The 25,137-nt window shown below is 37.1% G+C and overlaps 1 protein-coding gene across 1 annotated transcript in view; it reads left to right on the top strand.

Annotated features, from left to right (window-relative positions):
• The window catches only part of LOC139721468 (alanine aminotransferase 1-like), a 39,764-nt gene extending 14,920 nt beyond the window's left edge, over window positions 1-24,844 (top strand). The window contains exons 5-13 of the mRNA XM_071632785.1: window positions 362-475; window positions 3,303-3,432; window positions 5,336-5,415; window positions 9,238-9,371; window positions 14,194-14,302; window positions 15,531-15,596; window positions 21,355-21,510; window positions 22,471-22,583; window positions 24,685-24,844. Coding sequence (XP_071488886.1) covers window positions 362-475; window positions 3,303-3,432; window positions 5,336-5,415; window positions 9,238-9,371; window positions 14,194-14,302; window positions 15,531-15,596; window positions 21,355-21,510; window positions 22,471-22,583; window positions 24,685-24,790 — 1,008 coding nt within the window. The 3' untranslated portion in view covers window positions 24,791-24,844. The remainder of the gene's footprint in view (window positions 1-361; window positions 476-3,302; window positions 3,433-5,335; window positions 5,416-9,237; window positions 9,372-14,193; window positions 14,303-15,530; window positions 15,597-21,354; window positions 21,511-22,470; window positions 22,584-24,684) is intronic.
• The last annotated feature ends 293 nt before the right edge of the window (window positions 24,845-25,137 follow it).

Genomic DNA, 25,137 nt, shown 5'->3' with positions numbered 1-25,137 from the left:
TTTCCCCACTTTAAACAAGATACCAAGTATGTTAGAACTGTACGCAGGGTATTGGAATAAGTTCTGTTCAATATCTGGCAATAATGTATCCAGGCTGTTAGAAGTAATGAATCCTTGAAATGTGTACCAAGTAAGAGGAGAATTTACCTTCAAATACAGCTGAAATACAATGGTTGTATGTCATGTTTCTTCTATTTACTAATAGGGTTGTGACATTCAATTCATGAAAATGTATTAATGCTGTGTATTGTGATAAGTGTGGTCTGCAGGGACAAAATTGACATGTGGCTACCATACCAGCAAGTTTTCATTGAGTGTAGCACTCTAATCAGCTTTGTACCTTTCTGTATCCTTGGTTCAGATGGTGCTCAAGATGCTTGTCTCTGGAGAAGGCAAGGGTAGGACAGGAGTGATGATCCCCATTCCTCAATACCCCCTCTACTCTGCCACACTGGCAGAGATCGATGCAAGGCAGGTAAGGACAAAAATTTGTCTTCAAGGTACATCCATTCAATGTTTGCAGGGGGAAAAAAAGAAACTAAGTATTTCTTTCTACCATCTGACCTTGATGCTATTTGAAGCATGTTGTGAATTTTGCAGGCAGGTATACAAATATTGGTACATGTATTGTGTGTGTACAGCTGTACATACAATTGTATGTGTGTGGATGTGCACTTTGTATCTTAGAGCGTGTTCATGTCATGCCTACAGTTTTTATCACAAAACGTTATGCAAATGAGTACTCTATGGCGCCTGAATGTAATCTATGACTGAAAAGAATAATTCTGTAAGGGTTAAATCCCATAGATTAATGTCTCAATCTACTATGGATCTTTTTCACACTTTTCATATGTTTAGTCTGATATGTACAAGTCTCACATTAATATTCAGTGTGAGGTTCAGCCAGTACCTTGTCTCATCTAAATTCGATTGCCCTTCATGGTACGCGGTGTACAGTGTTATTCAGTTCTGTTTGTTGGCATACTATCAAGTGAGGGTCGCACTCAATTAGCAAAGGTCTCATTGATGGCCAACTCGAGCTTGGTTGCGTACGTGAGAATGCAAGCTGCTATTAAAGAGTAAACATGGCATGTCCTTACATTAAAGCATGTACAGGTACAATTTGTACATGTATATAATATACAAGTTCAAGTGTGTGTTGCCTTGTATCCGCAAAAAACCTAATTTTAGTTGTATTTCTATGTCCTAAACTCTCATGTATATACACTGTATTCTTGATTCCAGTAGTAGGCTATTTCTGTATATCAGCACATTTGATGGGATGATTTTAATTCTTTCCTCAAAATCTACTAAAGTCTAATATTTTATTTTGAAAATGGACTGTAAATCATACTGCATATGACTTTTCACGACATGACTGACTGCATTATGCAGAGCACACTATTCAAGTACAATGTCAACTTTGATATTTGTGGCACATGGGACTACTCTAGTCTATGAAAGAAAAAAAAAAGAGGGCTGTCGTTTCTGCTCCAGCTAATTGTAAATGTGTGGTGTGCATACTAATATATTACTGATGGAGTTATCTTGAAATTATGATTTGAGATTTTTAGCAGTGATGTTTTGTTTTCGATCTGTCTAAATCTTTAATATAAACTGTTGCAAAGTCGCTTTAGCTGTTGGGATACTTTGTTGTTAAGTGGATGTTTTCATTTCATATTTTTACATTCAAGTTCAGTTTGTTCACTTTTTAAAAAGTCTACATGAGTATTCTTGATAGTTTGTTTGTATGATTTGTGCTTCTGAAATAGATTTTTTCCATAAAGTGGGTCAGTCATTCTTGATCTTGATCATTCATGATCATCTTTGGCTTGAACATTTCTACATGGTTATAGAAATATAATGTTGAATAATATGTTGTGAAATTCATATTCAAATCTTAGAATGTCATTTGCATGTTGCGATGATCAAAATGAATTTCCACTCTCAAACTTCAAGCGAGTAAGAATTACTGAAAATAGCCAGAATGCAAGTCTAATGCACCATGAACGGTGATTTTAGGTCTCTGATGAGCATGAACAGCATCATAGAACACATAATCACCTTTGTGAAAAGAAAAAGACGAACTACAGTAGTAGTAGTTAGTCATTTCATTACAATTACCTGCATGTAGTTTACACTGTTTGCTGAAAACTGACGAGGCTATGAAATTCTAAGTTTTATGACTAATTGATACAGCAGAATAGCATGTGAGTATTAACCACCTGCAACTGTGCCTCCGCAATCCTAGTCATGTACCTTGGTGTTGAATGTGATATCTGCACCACGTCTGGTTGATGAGAGATGCCACGCACCCACACTCTCTTGGGATAATGAGGTTTAGGCAAGTCATGAGGTAGAGGCGATGAGGCAGCATTACAAGACAAGTGTGTTCTTCATTCTAGAAAATGACTAGTCAGTGACTAATGAGTAAAAGACCTTTGACAGTTCAGACACTTTCATGTCTTGCAGATCATACAGCCAAAAAGTGTTGGGATCGGAAACAGCAGTCATACAGTTTCATATTACTCAAACCTTGTTTGAATATGAAATTTATTTTAAACGTTTATTGGATGTTTAAGTGGTACAGTCAAACTTGTCTATAGTGGTCACCCAAGGGAGGTAAAGAAAGTGGCCACTTCAGACAGGTGGGCACTAGCATGGCTTTCCTCTTGGAGGGGGTTTTAAAGTGGCCATATGGCAGGTGGCCTCTATAGACAGGTGGTCTCTGAGGCATGTTTGACAGTATAAAGGGTTCGTAGCCTGTTCCTGTAATTGACACTTGAGAATGTATACAAATGTGTATGCATGGTACAATGTGTGGAAATGGCCTGCTAATGCATCATATACTGTATACGCCATATATTTCGCGAGTCTAAATTTTGGGAATCGGGAATACCCTACAATTTCGCAAGTGGTTAAATTCGCAATCGTGGAGTCCTGTACTGAACAGAGAAATGTACTATGTACGTCAAGTTCACATCGGGATCAGAGTCAATATTTTCGTGTGTCTTTAATTTTGCAAATAGCACCTGACTCGCGAAATTCGCGAGAATAAAAGCCTCGCAAAATATTCAGCGTATATAGTACTTTATGTGGTAAATAGAATAGAGTTTTTGGTTTAGTTTTTAGCTGATCAGGAGAACTTGCTCCAGGAATATGAAAAACATGACAAATTGAAGACATGACAACACAAACAAAACTATACCCAAAGTACACATGAGCAGTCAATTTCATCATTTTTATCATATGGCTAATTATAGTTAAATACATATATGATATTTGATTTTTTTTTTCCCCAGGTCAATTACTACCTTGATGAAGAGAATGGATGGAGCTTAGACATCACTGAGCTGCAAAGGTCAATTGACGAAGCGAGAAAACACTGCACACCCAGAGCCATAGTTGTGATCAACCCAGGCAATCCAACAGGTACCACGTCACTTTGATTACCTGTAGATTGAATGTTTCTAATCCCATGAGAATCCCAGAGCAGGAGTTAAGGTGTCTGGTTTCCTTTGAGTTACTGTAAAACGAGGAATTTTTGCGTGCATTTTAATTTCGCGAGAGCCAAGATTCGTGAAATTAGAATGCACGCAAAAGTTCTTGTCTACACTGTATGCATTGAATGTTAGAGGCAACTTGCAAAAATTTCATGCCACGAAAAAGGCCGTCGGCTCCCATCCGCGAAAATTTCATGCTGCGAAGATATCATGTTTTACAGTATCTTAGAATGTCCATTACAAGAGTAGGGGGTATTCTGTCACAAATGAATTCAGATACCTTTTGTTTTCTTTTCACATCAATGAAGATTGAGATAAGATCTCTTGGATATGATTGTTGCTATGCTTTAAAAAAACAACAATAGAAAATATAGGTTGTCTTCATAATCATACTTTCTAGTGTTCTAAATGCTATTGTAAAAGGAAAGTCATGTGAATTTGAATAAGTGGCTTTTTGGTAATGTCGTCTGATTGTATTTCCTTTTCACGTACAGTCTGCACACTCTGCATTGTTTGGTGCAAGCTATGCAGAGTTATAGTGACAGCTCCCTTTGATGGTGATGCTATGTTAGATCACACTTACAGGGAGAATTTGTGGGCACACGTTCAAGGATGCAGTATGCATACGTGCAGACATGCATGTTAACATATGGCAGCACAGACAGTATCAGTCACTTGTCATCAAACTCTGCATTTGTTTGCATTGGAAGTTTAGGCCTCTGTGTAGCAGAGATGTGACCCGGCCAAACACCCCTGTGTTGTTTGTGACTAAGCTGAAATATAATCCGACTGTAAGCTTGCATCATCTGTGTGTTGTCTCATACTCTCAAGGAGTTCATTCACTCGTACTCAAATTTCAGAGAGAGAGATCTTGATTAAAGAAGCCCCTAGTGTGCATATCCTCAATGCAGATGGCAAGGTCTCATTTCATCTGTTCATCAAAACTATACATATTCTCATTTCTCCTTGAAAATTAAGAAGTTGAGTTCTTCTTTAGATATGATTATTATATGTGATTTATCAAAAAGCATCAGCTCTAACCACAAAAGTTTAACTTCTATAAATCTGTGTTTGTATCATGATATACATGTACAAATATCAAATGCTGTCAAAGTACTTATGAATATTTTCATATCAGAGTATTTCTTTGCAATGCTACCATATCATTTTGACCAGAAACAAACAGACAAACAAACAAACAAGTATGTTGCAACCTGTGGGCAGTTTATATCAACTGCACATTTTAGATGAGAGGGGCAGGAACTACTTGGTTAAATAAATTGTTTGAAGTATCATCTTGCGTCACCAGTTCAGTGTCATTAACAATTTAGTAATACAATTCATGAACATTTCATAATTTAGATTAGTGTAAGACAGCTAAATTGACATTAGAGTCTCCTTTGGTCAACTTTTTGTTTTATTTTTTATTTTTAGTTTGTATTGGTCTTTGGGTTGTTACCCATTCTTGTTGATCTGTCCTTGATATCTCTCATCACCTTCTTTCCTTTCCTGTTCAGATGTGTTCATCCATTGCACCCCACATCTAATTCTTTTGTTTGACATTTCGTGATATGTGTTTGCCCCAGCTTGTTGCCATCTTCGTTCTGCAGTTTTGGTGAATTAGGTTCTTACTCTAGTTAGATGTGAAAACCTCCACCTGTCCTGTGTATTCATGTTTATTTACAGGGATCCTTAAAGAAAAGGTTTTAACAAAAGGAGAAAAACGGGCATGTGTCTGAATCTTGTTTAATGCACCTGTTGAAAACAGCACAATTTAATATTGATAGAATCCTCTCTATCCTCTTAATCTCAATGTTCTCTTCCCATCATAGGACAAGTGCTGAGCCGACAAAATATTGAAGACATCATCAAGTTTGCATACAGGGAAAAGCTGTTCATCTTAGCTGACGAGGTAAGAAATCATTATAATGTGTCTTACACATTGCACAACAGTTGTAAATACTTAATAAATTTTATGACAGAAAGAATATTGATTTTTTTTTTTTTTTACGAAAGAAAGAGAGGGGGCAAGAGATTCAGTCTACTGCTGCTCAGAGCACACTGTGCCTAATTTCATCAGTAAAATTTGTGAACATTTATTGATTGATTGATTGACTTAGTATTCTCTACCTCGAGTAACCCCATTAGTTGTTTGTATAGCGTACACTTTTTCTTTGGGGCCCTCCAACCCATTTACAAAGTAACAATTCATGCCAAAATTAATTAAAAAAGAACTACATGTACCAGTAAGTAAGAAATCAAGGACATTTAGTTGTACCCAGCAATATACAAACTATGGCAATATTGTGTTGAAATATTGCAAAGTAAGTTATGAAAAAAAAGAAAGATTGTTATTAAAAGGAAAAAAGAGTGAAACCCTAACACAATTAAGGGATACCAAGTTAACCCATTTTTAGAGATATGCATGCTCTATTATTAAATATTAATGTTTGAAGGGAGGAGGTGCAGGGAGGTCATTCCAAAGACAGGCTGCATAGTGTGAGAAAAATATTTTCTTGCTTGAGTGTAAGCTGGTGGGATTATAGACCATTGTTAGTTGCCTTTCATGTACCATATGAGTGTATATTACCTAGTATGATGAGTTTTTGCATGTGTGCAGGTACGCTGCCATGAAGTGTCTTAATAACTGATTTACAAGTGCTCAAACGTCACCTCTCTTCTAGTCAAAGTGTGGTAGAATGAGTGAATTTACCAGAGTTTTGGTATCGCTGTGGATTAAGGTGTCCTAAGATGTTGTAGTAATGCCAGTTGTGTGGCATTTTTTTTTCATCCATCCTACCACGTATTAGTACAAATACATGTATTTGTATTCAGTCACTCTGTTGAGTTCATTAATTGTCCATTTCAAGTTACTGATCGGTGCCTAGCAATCTTCTTAGTGTTCCAACTAGCATGAATTGAATTTTCTTGACATTCAGCATCAAATGAGGGTATCCTAACCACCTGTTTTCATCATTTAATTCAGTATTCAAAACTGATTCAATCTCACATGCACTGTGTCCACTGTAAAACAGGGCCATGTCATCTGCATGTAACATTACTTTACACTTGTTTACTGCTTTGGGCAGGTCTTGAACACAACTGAGAATGAAAGTGGCCCAAGTATTAAACCTTGGGGAACACGCGAGCATACATTGCAGGGAATAATTTTCCAACTCAAATTTGATTAGCAATTTCAGCTGATGAACAATATTTGAAATGTTATCCTGTACACTTTTATCCATGAAAACTGCTACGCAAAAGTTAGTTTGTGTAGCAGTGTTGTGAAAATGCATAGCAAATTGGGATGCGATACCAGGAAAATTATTTTTTGACCGCGCCGCTCGCTGACTTTTTACTTTCAAGTCTCGCGCAACTTTTGAGACCAAATTTGTCGCGCCCGGGCATACCGTTCGGAAGCCACGCCCCTTCAAAAAATTTTCGTCAACCCCAAAATTGCTCAAAAACGTGATTTTGTGTACAAAGTCAATACAAATTGTCTTTTTTCAATCAATTCTTATAAAGATTCATATTTTTAATTTTAATGGCTGAAATCAATTTATTTTAGCATAATTATGCTTCAAAAAATATGCATGACAAATTCTGCTGAAAAAAAACAACAAAAACAAAAGTTCGAAAAAACGAGGAAATACATAAAAAAATTGATAAAACAATAAAAAACATAAGAAATTGATTTTGATACTGATTTTTTTTAATGCACAAATGTTAGGAATCAGCATTCCATAAGCTTTTATAAGCCAATTACAGATGAAAATGAGGTTTTTTGCATATATTTGCATAATTAATTGATTTAAAATAGAAAATGCAAATTTTTGGAAAATTTAACTTAACATTCTTGTAGATTACATTCGGCTTTATGTTCATAGAAAATTTTGCAGCGATCGCGCAATCAACGGCCAAGATCTGAAGGGTGGGCCATTATGCCCAACCCTTCCCCCCCCCCCCCCCCCCCCCCCCCCCCCCCCCCCCCCGGAATTCAAGCTCGCTAGATAGCCCAGGTAAGTTAGGGTTAACTGCATTCTGTGCAAATTTGTTTGAGTAGGAGCTCATGGTTTACAGAGTTCAAAAGCCTGCTGTAGGTTCAAATATACCACTCCTGTTTAATAGCCTACCGTGGTGCATATACATGTACTCTTACAAAAAAAACACTGAAGTATGTAAGCACTGTGTCGGTCAAGTGATTTCTTTCTCTGAATCCAGATTGTTCTTTAAAAAGAAGGTTGCTAGTAAAAAAAAGTTGCAGCTGATTGTGGATTACTCTTTCGAGAATCTACATGACTGTGGATATTGCAGAGATAGAGCTGTAATCGTTAACAGCTCATGTTTGTCTTTGCCCTTTAAATGAATTTGGGTAACTTTTGCCTCCTTCCACTCTTTGGAATTACAATTTACAAGAGAGAGATTAAAGAATCTGATCAAATGACTGATGCTGTGACTTTCAACACTCTTGAATTTATTCCATCAATTCCAGAAGCCTTCTTAATATCAATCTTTTCCACGAGTTCCAAGACATAAGTCATTTGTATATCATCAAAGCTGAAGATGTCCCTTTGATATGGGTGACCACACCAATATCTCCTCCCCTCTGAATATTTTAACCAGGCATTGATTTGACACCAAAAGAAGCAAATATTTGGTTCACTTCATTTGCCGTTTGAGTAAAATCTTGAACATAAACTCCTTTAATCCGGAACTTTCAGCAGATGAATTACTTGTATTCCTGTAAAGGCCCTTGAAGTCTTCCAAAATTGTAAAGGGTTAAATACAGTACTCCTCTTTGCAATGTTCAGCGCATCACATTTTTTCTTCAATGTATACCTAAAGTTATGATTTTCTACAGGAATGATAGCATTTCATGTCTGCAGACAGGCCACTACATTCAGCTTTATGTGACAATGATGCATCTCATTGTTAACCCGACATATATCCTTCCCTTTCATTCTTATTGTGACAACAAGAGCATGCATGTTCGAAAGTATGTCCAAGAATGTCTGTTTCAATGAATTCCGTTGACTGCTTGTCATGCTGTGATTCACAACAACTATGTTCATGTTCATGTAAACAAAGTTTAACCTTTTTCAGCTGCATTTTAGGCTGATAAAGCTTCCATACAACCATCTACAATGTACACCACAGTATGATCACGTGTAGCCTCAGAAATAAAATTTTGCTCACAGATGTTGTTTGATGTGTTTGTTAGTACAATATATTGTAACTCGTGCTCTAACTAGTCTCTGTCACTCTTGTTGGTTATTGTACAACCTGATCAGTCACCATGTCATCTAAGAGTTTCCAATAAGATTTAAAAAAAAAATCCAAATGGTACCGGTATATCAATTAGCTTCTCTGTCAAAAATCATATGCTCCTAACATGCTGTGCACTTTCCAATGAGCAAGTTTTAACCGCTTTGTTCTGAACATCGATAGCTGTAAGGTTTCAAGTGTCACTGATTGTCTCATCCTGTGGTTTGAAGTCTCCCTTTGTGTCTGCAGTTTTGTGAAAATGGGTAATCCTCCCTTCTCTGATTGCCTTGTCCTTCAGCAAGCAATCTTATGCCATACTGTCAGTCCCACTGAAAAATAGGTAATCAAAAAAAAAAAAAAAAAGTGTGTGTGTCTTGTTAGATTTCTCATTGTACAAAATTCTTATCTCTTTATGCCTGATATTACGTGCATAACTGTTGTAATTGTTTGTTTGTTTTTATTTCCATAGGTGTACCAAGACAATGTGTATGCAGCTGGCAGCAAATTCTACTCCTTCAAAAGAGTCCTTCATGATCTTGGGCCTGATTTTGCTGGCCAAGAGCTGGCATCCTTCATGTCCACCTCCAAAGGCTACATGGGAGAGTGAGTGTCAGACATTTTTTAATCCTCCCAACCCCCTCCCCCCCCCCCCCCCCCAAAAAAAAAGAGAAAAAAAAATCTTTGGATTTTCTTCATTGATTTTGTGCCTTACATCCTTCACATAGTTCTTGTGTGTTTAGAGCTGCTCCATGACTCACTTGATAACTGACCCTTCTGTCATGTACATATCCAGAATGAAATACTGGTACTTGTCAGTGGTTGCAGTATATACCATTCATAAGTTAGATAAAATTCAGTGTTTTCTATGTCTTTGTGTACACTTGGACATTTTACATTAAAAAGATTGATTACAAAATTTTGCAAATACTAGGTGTTACAAAATAAAGATTCCCACTTTTGATCCTAAATGGTTTGAAAAGTATTCATCAGATAACACTGTCATTGATATGAGTAATCGCTGAATAGTGTACAATTTGGTTGGAGGTGATTTGAATATGAGAGCATGAATCAGTTTTGTTAAAATCCATGATTAATTCTGAAGTCAATTTCCAGATTTTGGTTGAATTTGAACCCTCTGTACAAAATTTAACTTTACACAAGAACCAATGATGTGTATATGTGAGTGTGTGCTTACAATGACCCTGCACAATAGACATGGATACCACGAGTACCACCTTTTCAGAGCTCTGCTGACTAGGCTTCTGGACTCTTGCTCCAAGGCACATGAATGCTTTATTAATAATTCATAATGGATTGCCCTGGGCACTGCTAGTCTGAATTCATGGTAAAGGGAAAAATACATGCACATGAAAAATCATAACCACATGTTTTCATGCGCTTGCATACACTACCACTACATTTCAGGATGAATAAAGACTAGCTGTGATAGTGGAATTTCTCATGAATATGTAATAGAGCATTCCAATCCTGGCCATTGTTCAGGACCATTGTCAGGGTGTTAACCACACACTCCCATACACACCAATTGACCCCTGTGCAAAATTAAAATTTTGTACAGAGGGTTGAAAACTGAGCAAAATCTGAAACCTAACTTTAAAAATAAGTCTTGAATTTAATGAAACTGATTTATGCTATCATTTTCAAATTACCTCCAACAAAATTTTACACTCTTCAGCTATTGCTCATATCAATGTCAATGTTATCTGATATATAGTTTTTGAACTATAGAGGATCAAAAGTGGGAAATGTTTTCTGTAACACCTAGTGCATTTTCCCATAAAAAAATAAACAAACAAACAAACAAACAAAAAACATGTCAAATAAGGTATAGTCAGTGATGTGTGAGGGGAGCTGTAATGTTGGGGATTTGCTTGGAATCTTTATTAGGATGAAAAGGATTACTGGTACACTGAGTGTATTATGAAATGATATACAAATGATTACAGGAAATGAGAAATTTATTTCACCCACGTCAGTATCTCTTTGGAAACTTAATTTGTGTTTTGTGGCAGTAGAATATGGGTGGGGGTGTACATAAACATGTAAAATTTGTGAAGTTCCCAATAATACATGTAACCTTGGACATGCACATGCTGTGATAAGCTTATCTGTATTACAGCCCTTTGTACTTTCATACTCCCCTGCTCCAGTAACTGAACTTCCACCTCCATTTATTGACTTGGTGTATCTCTTCTTTTGTTTGCTGCTGTTCACCCTCATTTCTCTCTAGTAGGCACTTTATGATAATTCTCTCTTCCCTTCCTTAGCCTTGGATCTGTTGTTATACCCCCGCCAAACGAAGTTTGAAGGGGGTATATAGGAATCAGCGGACGGTCAGTCGGGCGGTCGGGCGGTCGGTCCGTTGCAAATCTTGCGTCGCGAACTACTTCCTCAGTTTTCAACCGATTCCCATAAAACTTGGCACAGATGTGTGCCTTGGGTTGTAGATGTGCAAGACATATTTTTTGACAGTACCCAAAAGTACGTTGCCATGGTAACGGCATATTATGGGCAAAAATGGGTACAAATCTTGCGTCGCGAACTCCTCCCACAGTTTTTGATCAATTTTTATGAAATTAGGTACAGATGTTCATCTGAATATGTTAATGTGCAAGACACATATTTCCGCAGTGGCAAAAAGTGCGTTGCCATGGTAACGGCATGTTATTGGTAAAATATAGGGCAAAATGCTTCATGGCAAAACTGCTTCATCAGTGTTCTTCCAATTCTCATGGAATTCATATTGAATGTTTGTCTTGGGATATAGGTCAGCATGACACATTTCTTGACAGTGACAAAAAGTATGTTGCCATGGTAACAGCTCACATATTATGAGCTAAAATGATGGAAAATTTTGTGTTGCAAACTACTTCCTCAGTTTTTGCCCAATTTCCATGAAACTTGGTACAGATGTGTGCCTTTGGTTGTAGATGTGCAAGACGCATTTTTCGACAGTACCCGAAAGTACGTTGCCATGGTAACGGCATATTAATGGCAGAAGATCAAGGAAAGATCTTGCGGATTTAACTACTTCCTCAGTTTTTTGACCAAAGCTTATGAAATGTTGTTTTGACCAAAGCTTATGAAATGTTGTTTGGCGGGGGTATAACCAGTCGCTGTAGCGACATTTCTAGTTGTCTTTTGTCATACCATTTTATTTCATTTCTGACACATCAACCATGAGACCAGACTTGATTTTCCAGGAGTCCTCCATAAAAAAAAAAACAGAGATAATCTGAGTGGAACCGTTCATTTTTTCTTCTATGTTCCTTGTGCTTGTTCAGAATTATGATACTGGTAAAACTGAGACTCTCAAATATTCAGAAGGCTGTGCAGCTTTATTCAAAAAGTATGCTTAGGTTCATGTTAGGGGCCTGTGGTATAGCTAGTGAGGGCTGAATGATTTCTTTTTTATTATTTTTCTCCTGTAGTACATGTAGATTTTACTGTGTGTAGAAACCTATTAAAAGGTAGAAAAAGATGCTTTGTGATTATTTGTGGGCACATGAAGAGGTAGTTACATTTACAGTACAATTCCACATCATGATAAGGTAAAGTTTCATAAATAGACAAATAGAGTGAAAGGTGTTTAGAAATAAAAAGATAGATTTAAAACAAGAAAGTTTTAGAAGTTCAGATGTTCATATTTTTTATACTGAAGATATGCAAATTGGAAAACATGGGGATCTATGTAATTCTTCAACTTTTTGTTTAAATCCCATTTTCTTTGCTCAATTTTTCACTCATAAACTTTTTTTTTTAGATGTAAGGTCATATTTTCATGAAGCTCTTGCTATTCTGTTTGAATAAACTCTGTTCATGAAGCCAACTTGACCATGATGTGGATTTGTACTTTAAGTCTAACTGCCTCTTCACAACTGTGACTGCACTTTAATTGAATAACATACCATCAAGGGGCAACATAAGGTTGCATTGTAGATGAATCTATTATCTTGAAGCGCAGGCAAGCTTGATGCCCCCAGGGGATCTTGTTATGAATATCTGTGAGAGTACTCACATGCAACAAACGTACAGTAGCGCATGACTGGAACCTCTGCCTGCGTGACGTCAAATCCTATGACTACTTTGTCACATGTTCTCTGTGTGAGACAATACAGAGCCCACCAGATCTTTTATGTTTTTCAATGCTCTACTGCCCAAGTCTAGATGTAAATCTGGGTTCTTTGTTAATACTCAGTCTACAGCACCTTGGCAAACCACATTTCCGACAAGCATTAACCCATTGAGGAGGGACCGATTTTGCTATAACAAGCATTTCCCATAGACACCTGCCCGAGTATTCTCAGGACTTGTTGTCAATGGGTTAAAATTGTGGATAGGCATGTATTCTAAATTCATGGCAATGCTGCCTATACTAATGCACATTTAGATCATGTTCTGTTGCTTCTTATGCTATATATTACTGGTAAATAATCTAGCATGTTCAGACTTCTCCAGTTACAGTTACAGTTTACTAGTTATGAAAATGGCAAGCTACTTTAAACATCTGGAACAGTGCAACTTCTTAAACAAAAAATGTATGTACAACATCAACAAACAAATATATTTTACAATAACTATAAGGGTCCATGTGTTATCATTATTGATGTGATTCAATAATGATGATTATCATCAACGTTTTAATCATCATTAGTGGTATTGTCATGTCATAACCTTCATTTGATTTACAGAGAATATTTTTCCCATGATGAAGCCAGATCTTTTAGAGGTGTACATGTTGCAAGTTCCTGGAAATTCCCTTTACAGAATTTGATTACTGCACAAGCCAAAATTTTGCGTGCAGATTCTACCTTTTCACGATTTGCTGCTTGTTAGACATTTTTGCTTGTTGTTGATTTGAGATATCAAGGGTCTAGAACTCATAACTTCACTTTTTATGAAATAAGTAAGAATGAGTAACAAGCAAGGATACGAGCAGTGAATGTTTTCACTTTGATTCCCTGGACATTAACAAGTGGTGTGTTCTGTGTTCAAAGTAGTGATCATTTGAAGTACTCTACTAGCATGTTGTTAAGCCTCAGATATTGTTATGTCATTGCCCACGCAGTGTGCTAACGTACAGTAGTTTAGTTACACTCAATTTTGCGTTGGCATGGCTTGATTTTTGGATTTGTTATGATGTTTTCATGCATTGTTGTGTTTGTGCATTTTTATAATTGTTGCATTTATATTTTCTTGTTTCAAAAGTAATTTTACAAAGTTTGTGAAAATGAAAGTATCACAAAAATTAAGTTTTGTAAAGTAGTTTAATGGAAGACCTCCATCTTTCTATTAGGCATTTCCTGTCCCAAAGCGTATGCGATGTGTGTGATTGTTGTTCAAAAGTGTCAAAATGACATGTCAGCATCGACCTTTCTTAACATATTTTCACGTCTGTCTGCAGGTGTGGGCTGAGAGGAGGATACTGTGAATTGCTCAACATTGACCCTGAGGCTCAGGCTCAAATGTTCAAGGCTTGCTCAGCAAAGCTCTGTCCTACTGTCAGTGGCCAAGTAAGAGTTTTTACTGATGAATATCTTTGTAGTCCTGCAGTCCGCTGCTGCTAAACAGCCAAAGTTATATCATACATGCGTAAATAAAATGATATGATATGAGTATGTATCATATGTATTGTATCCATGCTTAGTGATTAGTTTTATAAAGGTTTTTGAATATATATATATTTCTTTCTTGTTTTCTTCTTTAACATGCAGTATGTCGTATGACTGTTTTCTGATGAATGATAAGTGTAGGTCAAACAGATGCGACATTCAGGATCAGGAATCATGATAGCTTTGGATAAAGTTTGAACATCACCACTATTTAGAGCTTTCATTTCTGTGACCCTTCACCTCCCAAGTCTGATACATTCTCTAAACATTGTGTTCTGGCTTTGCCATCTCTGAATTTTCCAGACTCCAAGCTTTCCAATAATACTATGAGTTGTCCCACTTTATTTCCAAAAAATTGCTGCTGAGATGGTGTAGAACCTAGTTTCCAAGAAGCAGATTTGTGAAAAAAAGGCTTTGAATTTCAGATGAAGTCGAGTGCACAAGTACAGATAATTAGTGCATCAAATTTAAGTGCACACCTCACACACACACACAAAAAAAGCACTTCAGATTTTTAATTTTTGATTGTACACTTTTAATTTGGACAGGAAATGGGTGAAAATTCAGATTTAGTAATTTTTTTCAGTAAATAAAGTATACATTTATTTGCAGTTTCTCAGCATTAGTGTTTTCTGGTTCATGAAGGGAAAGTGACAGGTCACATACTGTCATTCTATGATAGGTCAGACTCTTTGAGCAGTAGAATGTGCAACATTGTGCATGAACTGTGACTATAATGGTAAGCCAATGCTGCACACTGGCACTGGTCCAACGGTCCCTGACCAGTAAAAATTACTGTCGGACCAGTAACTTTTTTAGGAATGGACCAGTAAAACATGGAAAAACTGGGTACCTATCGGTCCGACAGACAGATCGGACCAGTAAAAAAAAAAAAAAATGGGTCAGTGTGCAGCCATTAGTAAGCACGTGTACAATCTAACAGTTATTCATCTTTCATACAAGAAGGAAAACAAAAATTGAGACTTAATGTAGGAATTGTTGACTCTGGGATTCCTTCAGTGCAAGTGGTCTGCTTTCATGAGGTTGCATAAGAGCACTTTGTTAAATTTCACTCCCCTCACTCTCATTTCTCATCACTCTTCACTCTTCTAATCCTCATTATGGCCAGGCTGTCATGGACGTAGTCGTAAACCCGCCACAAGATGGAGAAGCATCATATGAGCAGTTCTTGAAGGTCAGTTTACAGGTCTAACTATTCATGTACTGTTGCTGTAGGAATAGAGCACAATATTGTGTTTGTATTTCAATGTAGTTCCATCTCTTGCTGAGAATTGTCCATATCCATTTTTTTTTTCATCCAAGATCACCACAAAAAAAAAAAAAATGATTTCCCTTTATTAAGACAGAAATGTTAAGACTTACAAGCATGCATAATTGTCTTTTGTAGTTATAGGAGAAAATAGTAGTTTATACAAGTCATGGGAATCTTTTGAACACTTCATCCACGAATGGACTGATAAAAGCCTTGTTTTATCATTGCCTTTGGGGATTGGACAGTCACTTGTCAGCATACATTCCTGCTAGACATTTTCTATGTTATTTTTACATTTAAAATGAAGAGGGATTTGGTATGCTTTAGGGCAAGTCCAAGATATCGCGCACCTTACGTATGGGACATTCAGAGATTTCAAACCTCTGAAAAATAATGAAGGAGCACTTGGATTTTACTGTTTATCATCAGGAGGACTGGTAGCCCTGAGAAGAATATTGTGTTTAAGTTTGATGTCATTTGACCTTGGATTAATTATTTTATTAAGAAAAATATGGCAACTTACGTATGGGACCAGAGAAAAACTGGATTTTTCAAAATAAAGTTTGAATTAAAAATTCTCTGAAAGTACCTTACTGATCAAGTTCTGTTTAGAAGTGAAGAAAGGTACAATCCTGAAGTATCTTTCAGCAAAGTTTCACTTGAAAAGAATAAAGCATATTTTCATAAAGTTGGTTTAATTAACGAAAGTACACCTTACGTATGGGACATGGCTCAACTTACGTATGGGACATTTGTCTTTAGTGCACAAGTGTATTCATGGGAATGACCTTAAATTTCCCCATAGTGTCATATTCAGTTCCACAAATCATACTACAACATGTAACAAATGAAATAGACTTCTAAGTGAGTACTTCCCCGGTTCAGGTACCTAACAAAAGCTAAAATAAGACAAATAAAAGTAATTACCAATTTACAATTAAATGTCTTAGTTCAAAATGGATTCCATCATGCATTAACACTGTCCTCATGATGTCTGGTATACAGATACAGTACACATATACTGACACTCTATTTCTAGCCCATTTGTTATACTCTGGTCAATATTTTTTATCAAATGAAAACAAAAATGTGCAAATTCTAGCTTGTGACCTTGATGTAGCATACATGCACATGTACATGTACCATGACTAATTTGGAGTCTTAATAATTTCAACTATAAAATCAAATGTCATGTACAGTATAATTTGCAAATTTTATACAGTTTGAAGTGGGTACTTTCAGTAGTTCTAGGCTTACCTTGCAAGTTGTCTAAGTTTTTATAGAGCTTAAATGCAGCACAAAACACAACAACAACAACAAGAGTAACTCATTTTGCTCTGTAATCATCATGTTTTGCCATGTGAATTTTGGCTTAATCTGCAAAATCAATCAAATTTTAATGAAACTTTTAGATTTTAAAAGCTGTGGTAGAACAAAGAGATAGAAGAATGTACCAATGCTGGCACACTTTTTTTCAAATTGCTTGGCTTCAGGTCTATGCTACCAAAGATGTCAAAACTTGTGTTTACTTTGTACATGCTTGTGTAGTGATACAGGAAAGATTATCATTAATTGTACATTCAAATCTTAAGAGAATGTAATTCTAGATTTGAAACACTTAAGTAATCCACTGATCTGAAACTTACAATTTTGATAAATTCTAATAACCTCATTTGATCATACACTACCAGATTGGAATGCATGTTGATAATTGTGTAGATGTGGGGACCGTCTACAAAGTAAGTATGAGTTGATGAAGGTGTCTCAGAGCACATCTGTCTCTTCAAACACAAAATAGAAAAGAAAACTGAATTCCCTATTTGTTTGTGTAATTTGTGTTTTTAGCACTCCAACCACAGAACCAGTATTGATATTGTGGTTCATGGCAATGTAAACTACAAAAGTCTTCATTTTACAGGATTTTCAGAAATCATGTTCATGACCTTGATAAGTCATGATATATTCTGAGGGTGTGCAGTTGAAATATTAAACATCATATCGAAATAAAAAGTATTCTCGTAGGGTTTTTCCTTTGCTATCAACTCTAGTAATTACATTGAAGTTACCTGCTGTCACCTTAATTAATTTTTCTTTTCAGTAAGATCGGTAATGTTGTCATTGATGAGCACCACAAGCACAATTGTTTTGATTTCCCTTTTGAGGCTGCACAGCCTGTAGTACATGCTGAACAGTGTACTGCACCTAAAATGACACTCAGAGAATCCCATTCTCTTGGACAAAGTCATTTTGTAGAGAGGTAAAGTTGAAAATGATAACTGAATTAAGAAAATGTCCAATATCAATATGTTAAAAGGAGGAATGTTAATTGAAGGCCAGCTGCCCAGCCTGTAATGAAAATAATAAAATACATGTATAAATGAATATTCTTTATTTTCCTTTCTTAATCATAGAATGACTCAATAATGCTGTTCTTACACTCTCCCTGAGGTCAACTGAGTAGGAGAGGCAGATATATAGACATATCCTTCAGAGTAGGTGCAAAGATATCCATTAACCAAACAAATGTAAGGACATAATAGCATCCATGTCAAAAGGCAGTTTTCCCATTCACTTTGCATGTAATGTCCCATACGTAAGGCATTTGTCCCATACGTAAGCAAACTTTAATTAGTTATAAGATGAAGGACTAATTAAATGTTGACATTTAGATTTGCTAATCTGGAGTTAAAATTGATAAATTAGAACTTCCTACAGTTTGATTGGTCAATGTTAGAAATCTTAAGAAAAAACTTAAAAAAACATACTCAAATCCTTACGTATGGGACACTTCGTTCTGGGAAAGTGCATAATTTGCATAATTAATGTGCAGACCTTGTCTTACCAATTGGAAATTATACTAGCTCATACAGGGGTCATGTCCATAAAGGAACTAGGTCAAGGACAAATTCAACTGATTTTAGATGAATATTTTTAATTTGTCCCATACGTAAGGTTTGTTTTTAATTTATGCAAATTAAGGCCATATTTCTTGCATAAATTTGCATAATTCAATATTTTCTTTGCTGGAAATATATGATTTAACTCTTTGGCTACAACATGATATCAATAACTTTTTGATTAGATCAAGATGAATTTTGAGCATCGGAGGGGACATTATCTTGGACTTGCCCTTTTCAGAACACTCTACATATAGTATGCTTCCTTCATTTTTACGTAAATGCAATCTAAAAGAAATATGTAAATATCTACATAGAACTCCCCTGTTATTGAGCTGGTTATAGCATATATGAGAGGAGGATGAATGATATTTGAAACACCAGCAGTTCAAGCCATTCTTATCATCATGTGTTATGTGGCATGCATGTATCGTCGCTGGGGCGACAAGACCTCGTAAGATCTACAAAATGTCAAATGTTCAGGAGAGCCAAAAAACATGGCAGTCAAAGCACTATATCAAATGGGAGAGCCCTATCTTTGGCATGCCATGGTGGCTTAATTTTTGGGGTAAGATAGTTAGGATTTGGACAGGACATCACTTAACTGCTTATCTGACCATTAATGCAAAAAAGTCATTTTCACCAAAATTTGAGATACAAGGTCTTGTCACCCAGTGGCGTATCTGTGGGGGGGGGGGGGGGGGGGGGGGGCAAGGGGTCACGTGCCCTGGGCGACACTCCTTGGGGGCGCCGAAAACGAAAAAACGGGGAAAAAAAGAAGGAAAAAAAAAAAGAAGAAGAAGAAAAAAAAAAAAAAACTCGCCCGGACTGGGGATGGTAGGTAGCATAGCATGAGTACCATGTATGTCTGAGAAGTGCCTATTTAAGTTGTCTCCTTTGAGCATAGCTTATGGAACATATGTCTGAGTAACGTATGTGTAAACAGTGAAACCACTGAAAAGGTAGCATAGCATGAGTACCATGTATGTCTTAGAAGTGCCTGTTTAAGTTGTCTCCTTTGAGCATAGCTTATGGAACATCATACGTCTGAGAAACGTATGTGTAAACAGCGAAACCACTGAAAAACGTCTGAGGTGTATGTCCATCAACACCCCAGTCTGTGTCCGACAAACTGCCAAGCTCCACCATCCGCCTTCTCACAACAGTCATACTTCCTGGATGGTCCACATCACTCATTTTGAAATCATATTTAGAGTGCTATTATTACCTCCGCCAAGGGAGGAGGTTATGTTTTCGTTACCGTTGGTTTGTTAGTTTGTCCGTGTGCAAAATAACTCAAAAAGTAGTTAACGGATTGGGATGAAACTTGCAGGAAAGGTTGAGAATGACAAAAGTACCAAAGGATTAACTTTTGGTAGTGATCCGAGAATTTCGGGTGAATTTATGAAGGATTTTTGACATTTTGGCAGGTAGGGTCAATGAACTTGGGAGTTCAGGCTGCGCGTATTTGAGGTTTGCCTGCGCGCATTTGAGGTTTGCCTGCGCGCACTAAAGTGCGTGCTCTAGTTTCTGCTGGGGTGAGGCGCGCCGTGCAGCTGAGTGTTTATGACGTAACAAAGGCTTCTACATAGGGAAATCTGGCAACTTTCATTACACAATGCAGTACGTATGGGTGGAAATCACTGATATCTCTACGGAAGAACAAGATCAGTGGTGAAAATGATTTGCATGCTTGGCGGAGGTCTGCGCTCTCAGAGTGCTTTTCTAGTTGTGGCATACTATTCTCTTGGAGTGTCATGCTTCATCTCATCATGCAGGCAAAGGCAGGGAAGTGAATGCCCCAGCTAGGCAAGCCCAGAAGCCTTAAAAGTGAAAATGGCACCAAAAAATAAATAAATAGATAAGCAACAAAACAAAAGGCACACAAAATGCTAGAGTAACATGAGAACCATCAGTTTCAATTCAAAGCTGACTATCAGAAATATTAAGCATGTTAAAAGTTTGGAAAGCCCAGTGCTATCTGTCAACATGTAGATACATGAATTATGGTATGTCAGGAAACCAGCTGAAAAATGAATGAAAGGGTCCAATGAATGTTTGTTTTCAGACAGAATGGGATAGTACCTATAAGCAGTGTTGGTAGAGAGCAAACTGGCTGTCTGCAGTCTAGCCCCGTCATCCAAAACAACCTAGATTGTTATCTGACATGTAAAGCCCTGTTTTATCAGAACTTTTCAAACTAGAGTTACTGCGGAAATAGCCTGGTAATGTCAGGGTAATCTGTTTTTTTCACCCTGCCTGTTAAAACAGTTCCTGCAAAATGTTGCTCCGATGTTGCCGCGGTATCTTTTGCCAAATTCTACGCTAGCCAGACAGGTAATTGCTGCGACACTCCCCTCACATTATTGCAACACTGTCCTGGCAACTCAAAACGCAACTGCGGTAACATTCCTTTGATACACTCAACGCGCATGCGCAAGATTGCAGACAGAGAATGATTGACATACGGTGCGTCCATCACATGCCTGGATTGTAACCATATTTTGTTTACAAACACGCGGCGCTGACCTTCGGGCATAGTAGTCGCATCTATGGACACACCCCCTTCGTAGAAACCTGTGCGGGTAAGGTTTTTTGTGTGTGTGTCTGTTAAAATGGTACCCCTTGCTATCTCCTGTGGTTTTACTGGAATTTTAAGAGAATGTTGTTCTCTGAACTGTCTTGACATTGTCGTGGTAAGGTCTGTTAAAACAGGGCTTATGAAATTAAAACAGGAGTTTAATGAATACTCAGAAATACAAATTTGTCTTGTTTCCCTGCAGGAGAAGAGAAACGTGCTGGACACTCTAGCAAAGAAGGCCAAGGTAGTGGCAGATGGTTTTAACTCCATGGAAGGAGTGACATGTAATCCAGTCATGGGTGCCATGTACTCCTTCCCACAAGTCACCCTGCCCCAAAAAGCCATCAGTGCAGCAAAGGTGCAGCAAAGGCATGAGGAAGGGAAAATCATCAAACATATAATGAAAGGAAGCAAAGACGTGCTGTACTATTTTTTTTTATCCACCTCTTAATGTCACTTGTTTGTCTGAAGTCCTTTTCCATCAGTGTAACTATACTCAGGGCTTCATTGTTACTCCATCGGAAGCCTCATAGTATTAAAGATTTGTGTGAAATTGTCAAAAAGTTGATGATGCAATCTTCAAGCAGACATACCTTCACTTGCATGGTTTGAAGGGGTTATGCTTGAGATAGAGCAAACAGTACACAGAAACAAATTGAATGTGAGTACAGGCAACTCCCATAATAACAGTGTCCTCAGGATGGGCTGTTTCCTTTTGTTGAAACGAAATTTTATTAAAGCCGAAAAATAAAGTATACTCAGATGTATGGGCAATAATTTTAGGACGTGAATTTTCTCTCTGTTGTAATGAGAACTTCATTATACTGTGTTCGCTATACCAGGAGTGCACTGTACCAGGTAAAGGCCATATAGTTCATGTCAATAAATAACCTAATTTTACATTGTAATAGTAGGCTTGTCAAAAGACTTCATCAATCACATGACTATAATTTTCATGGGCTAGTAGTGATGCGGTGTGTTTTCGTTTTGTTTTTATTTTTCCTGTGCTGGCTGTCACTCCTTTGTTTGCAAGTTCCCCACCCGCATGGCTTTGTTCCAAGTCCTCTCTTTGAGATAAAAACTGATGTCTTTAAATTATCAAAGTGTACGACTTCCTGCTACACACAGTAATAATTGCCATAATGTAATACATTTCCTGCTAAAAAATACTTTGTGAGGTGAAGTAAAACGGTGCAGTGTTTTCAGCTTAGCATGAGATGGATTAGTGACAATTAGAGAAATAAACTCTATTAAAGTACATGTTTTTGTCTTGGTATTTGTGGCATTGATTGATTGATATCAATCTGTTTTGATACAGGAAGTAGGCAAAAAGCCTGATGCATTCTATGCTGAGCAGTTCTTGGAAGAGGCTGGAGTCTGTGTGGTTCCTGGAAGTGGATTTGGTCAGAGGGATGGAACATACCACTTCAGGTAATTTTCACATTCACTCATTCGTCTTTCATGTACAGAGGACATACAGCAAAATTAATTTCAAGAAGACGACAACATAACAAGGTGGGGTAAATGATCGGGAAGATACCAGCTCACATAAAGACCTTGGGGCGTGAAGATACCATGGAATGGGTAGGCTGGCCTAGCTCGGATATATTACTAGTATTCGAGAATTCCCATAACAAATTGTTTAAAGCTTTATCACTGATCTCTATGGAAGCTCACACACAACGAAGCTTTCCAGGAATCTCAACTGGAGTTGACAGTTACTGATGAGTGTTCCCTTGATGCACATATTCGCTGATGCCGCTATTTGTGGTTTTCTACTGTACTCCAGTGGGCAGTGAATGGAGATCGATTTAATCAGGCTACCCATATCTTCTTATGCTACCAGGTCTTTTTGGCTTAAGAAAAAAAAAGAAGTGATATTACACAGTTCTTCCAGTCACACAGATATTTACCACAGCCATTTTCATATCTATATATTCCTGGAGGGTTAAAACAGTGAGTTCTTAAACAGCTAATACAGATTAACCCATCCTTGATTGACTAAAACTGTGTGCAAATCATTGAATGCAAATCAAGTATTTTTATTCTAAACTGTGGTATGGTAAAACAAATACGTAAGGAATACGTACAGAAATACGCAAGTAATGCATACATGTACATGTATGTAATATATGTAGTACAGTAAACTCCGTATGAGTCAAAGTCGCATGACCTATAAATCACCTTCCTCAAAAACCCCATGGAAAAAAAAAAATGCAGAGTTGAATGTTGGACAAGTCAAAGAAAAATCACTCCCAGTTACTTGAAGTACATGATGATTTAGTTACACTGTAGTTGAGGTTACCACATCTCCTTGTTAATATACTGACACAAACTTGCAGTACACTGCATGGAGCAGTACACAAAACTCTTTGTTTTGCTGTGGGTTTGTGCAATGTATTTCCATCAATGTTCTATCAATAATAATTCAGTAGGAAATTTATACCAATGTATGGACAAAATCCAAGTTTAGTATTAAAAATGGTCAAAATTTGAAATCATGTCAATCCAAACAAAAACTCTTGCAAAAGTCACATATCATGTGAGTCAAAGCACTTTCTGCAGTCCCAAGAAGTTCAAATCACATACAGTTTGCTGTTTAACATTAGAATACCATAAAACTGATGGATGAGAAAATATTTGCTCATATACACATGTATTGTTAATCAAATTAATGTGGTCTTCTTGTTCAAAGCTGTTGTACGTATTGTAAGGCAAGTTTGTAGTCAGAATGCAACTTCAGACCTGGTTTCATCAGAGTAAGGGTGCGTGAAGGTAGATAAAAGCTTGTGTGCCCATGCATTGTTGATCAAATTAGTGGAATGTCGTCGTCACTTCCCGAGCTGTTGTATTGTAAAGCAATTTTGTAGATTGAGTGCAGCTTCAGACGTGGTTTCATTGGAGTAATGTGTTTGAAAGGAGATAAAAGCAGAGGGGAATCTCACACAGTATTCATGCTACATTGAGTTTGTGAGGATGTTTGTTCAGGTGCTGTAGTATGATTGCAAGAGCCAAGTGGTAATACCAAGGAGGTTTAAGAGATAGAGTCACAACAGTCTCCCTTTGAACCCATGCTTGATGCCGCCACTCCAAAATATATGAAGTAAGTGTCAAACTGGAACAGAATTATATCGTATTTAAGACGTTCCCCGTATTTTCTTCTTTTATCATAGGGTAACCACAATGCTGCAAAATATCAATACAATTAAAACACCAAGTGTAAGAATTCAAACTGATGCTATGTTTTGACAAATTTTTAGGATGACATGCAAGTTCAAAAATATTTTGTATTTGTGTATCCATTAATTTTACTGTAGTGTACACTGATACTTATGATTTTTTAAGAAGAAATTATGAACTCATTGATTGAGTATGACTAATTTTCACTTATGATTTATAGGCTGTCGTAATCTGGTACTTAGCAACATGACCTCATTATAGTTTCCGCCACTTTCAATGACTCTCAAGTTCCCTTCTGGATCTGTATCATTCTTGAGTTCTGTTTTTTTTTTGTGTGTGTTTGGTTTTCCAGGATGACGATTCTTCCCTCAGTTGAGAAGATCCAGGAGGTAATGGAACGGTTCAAAACTTTCCACACAAAGTTCATGGAGACGTATCGGGATGACGCCACAGCATGAAGGACATAAGGAACTGGTGAATGTCTGTGCAGGTACTTCCTGACCGGAGCTGCAGAGGCCATACAAAACTGAAATTATGCGATGGTTGCACCCATATCAATTATCAGTGAATGCAACTTCAAAAAGAAATTATTCCCCCCATGAGGAGATTTCTTACCTTTGTATCTTTGTTTTAGTTTGAAAAACAAAACAAAACCAAACCAGAGAGTTGAATGACACAAATGTATGACTGATTCTACAAACAGAGTTAAGTACAGTATTTCACTGTCAGGAGATAAAATAGAAACACTTAACTCATATCTTTGAGATGCCTTTGTGTTCCACAAACAGTTCAGTAAATATTAATC

Source organism: Diadema antillarum, unplaced genomic scaffold, assembly GCF_040938485.1.
Source record: "Diadema antillarum isolate AM-2024a unplaced genomic scaffold, OU_Dant_1.0 scf00000143, whole genome shotgun sequence".
Lineage (NCBI taxonomy): Eukaryota > Metazoa > Echinodermata > Echinoidea > Diadematoida > Diadematidae > Diadema > Diadema antillarum.
Note: the sequence above shows the minus strand (reverse complement) of the source record. Positions and strands in the feature narration are given on the sequence as shown.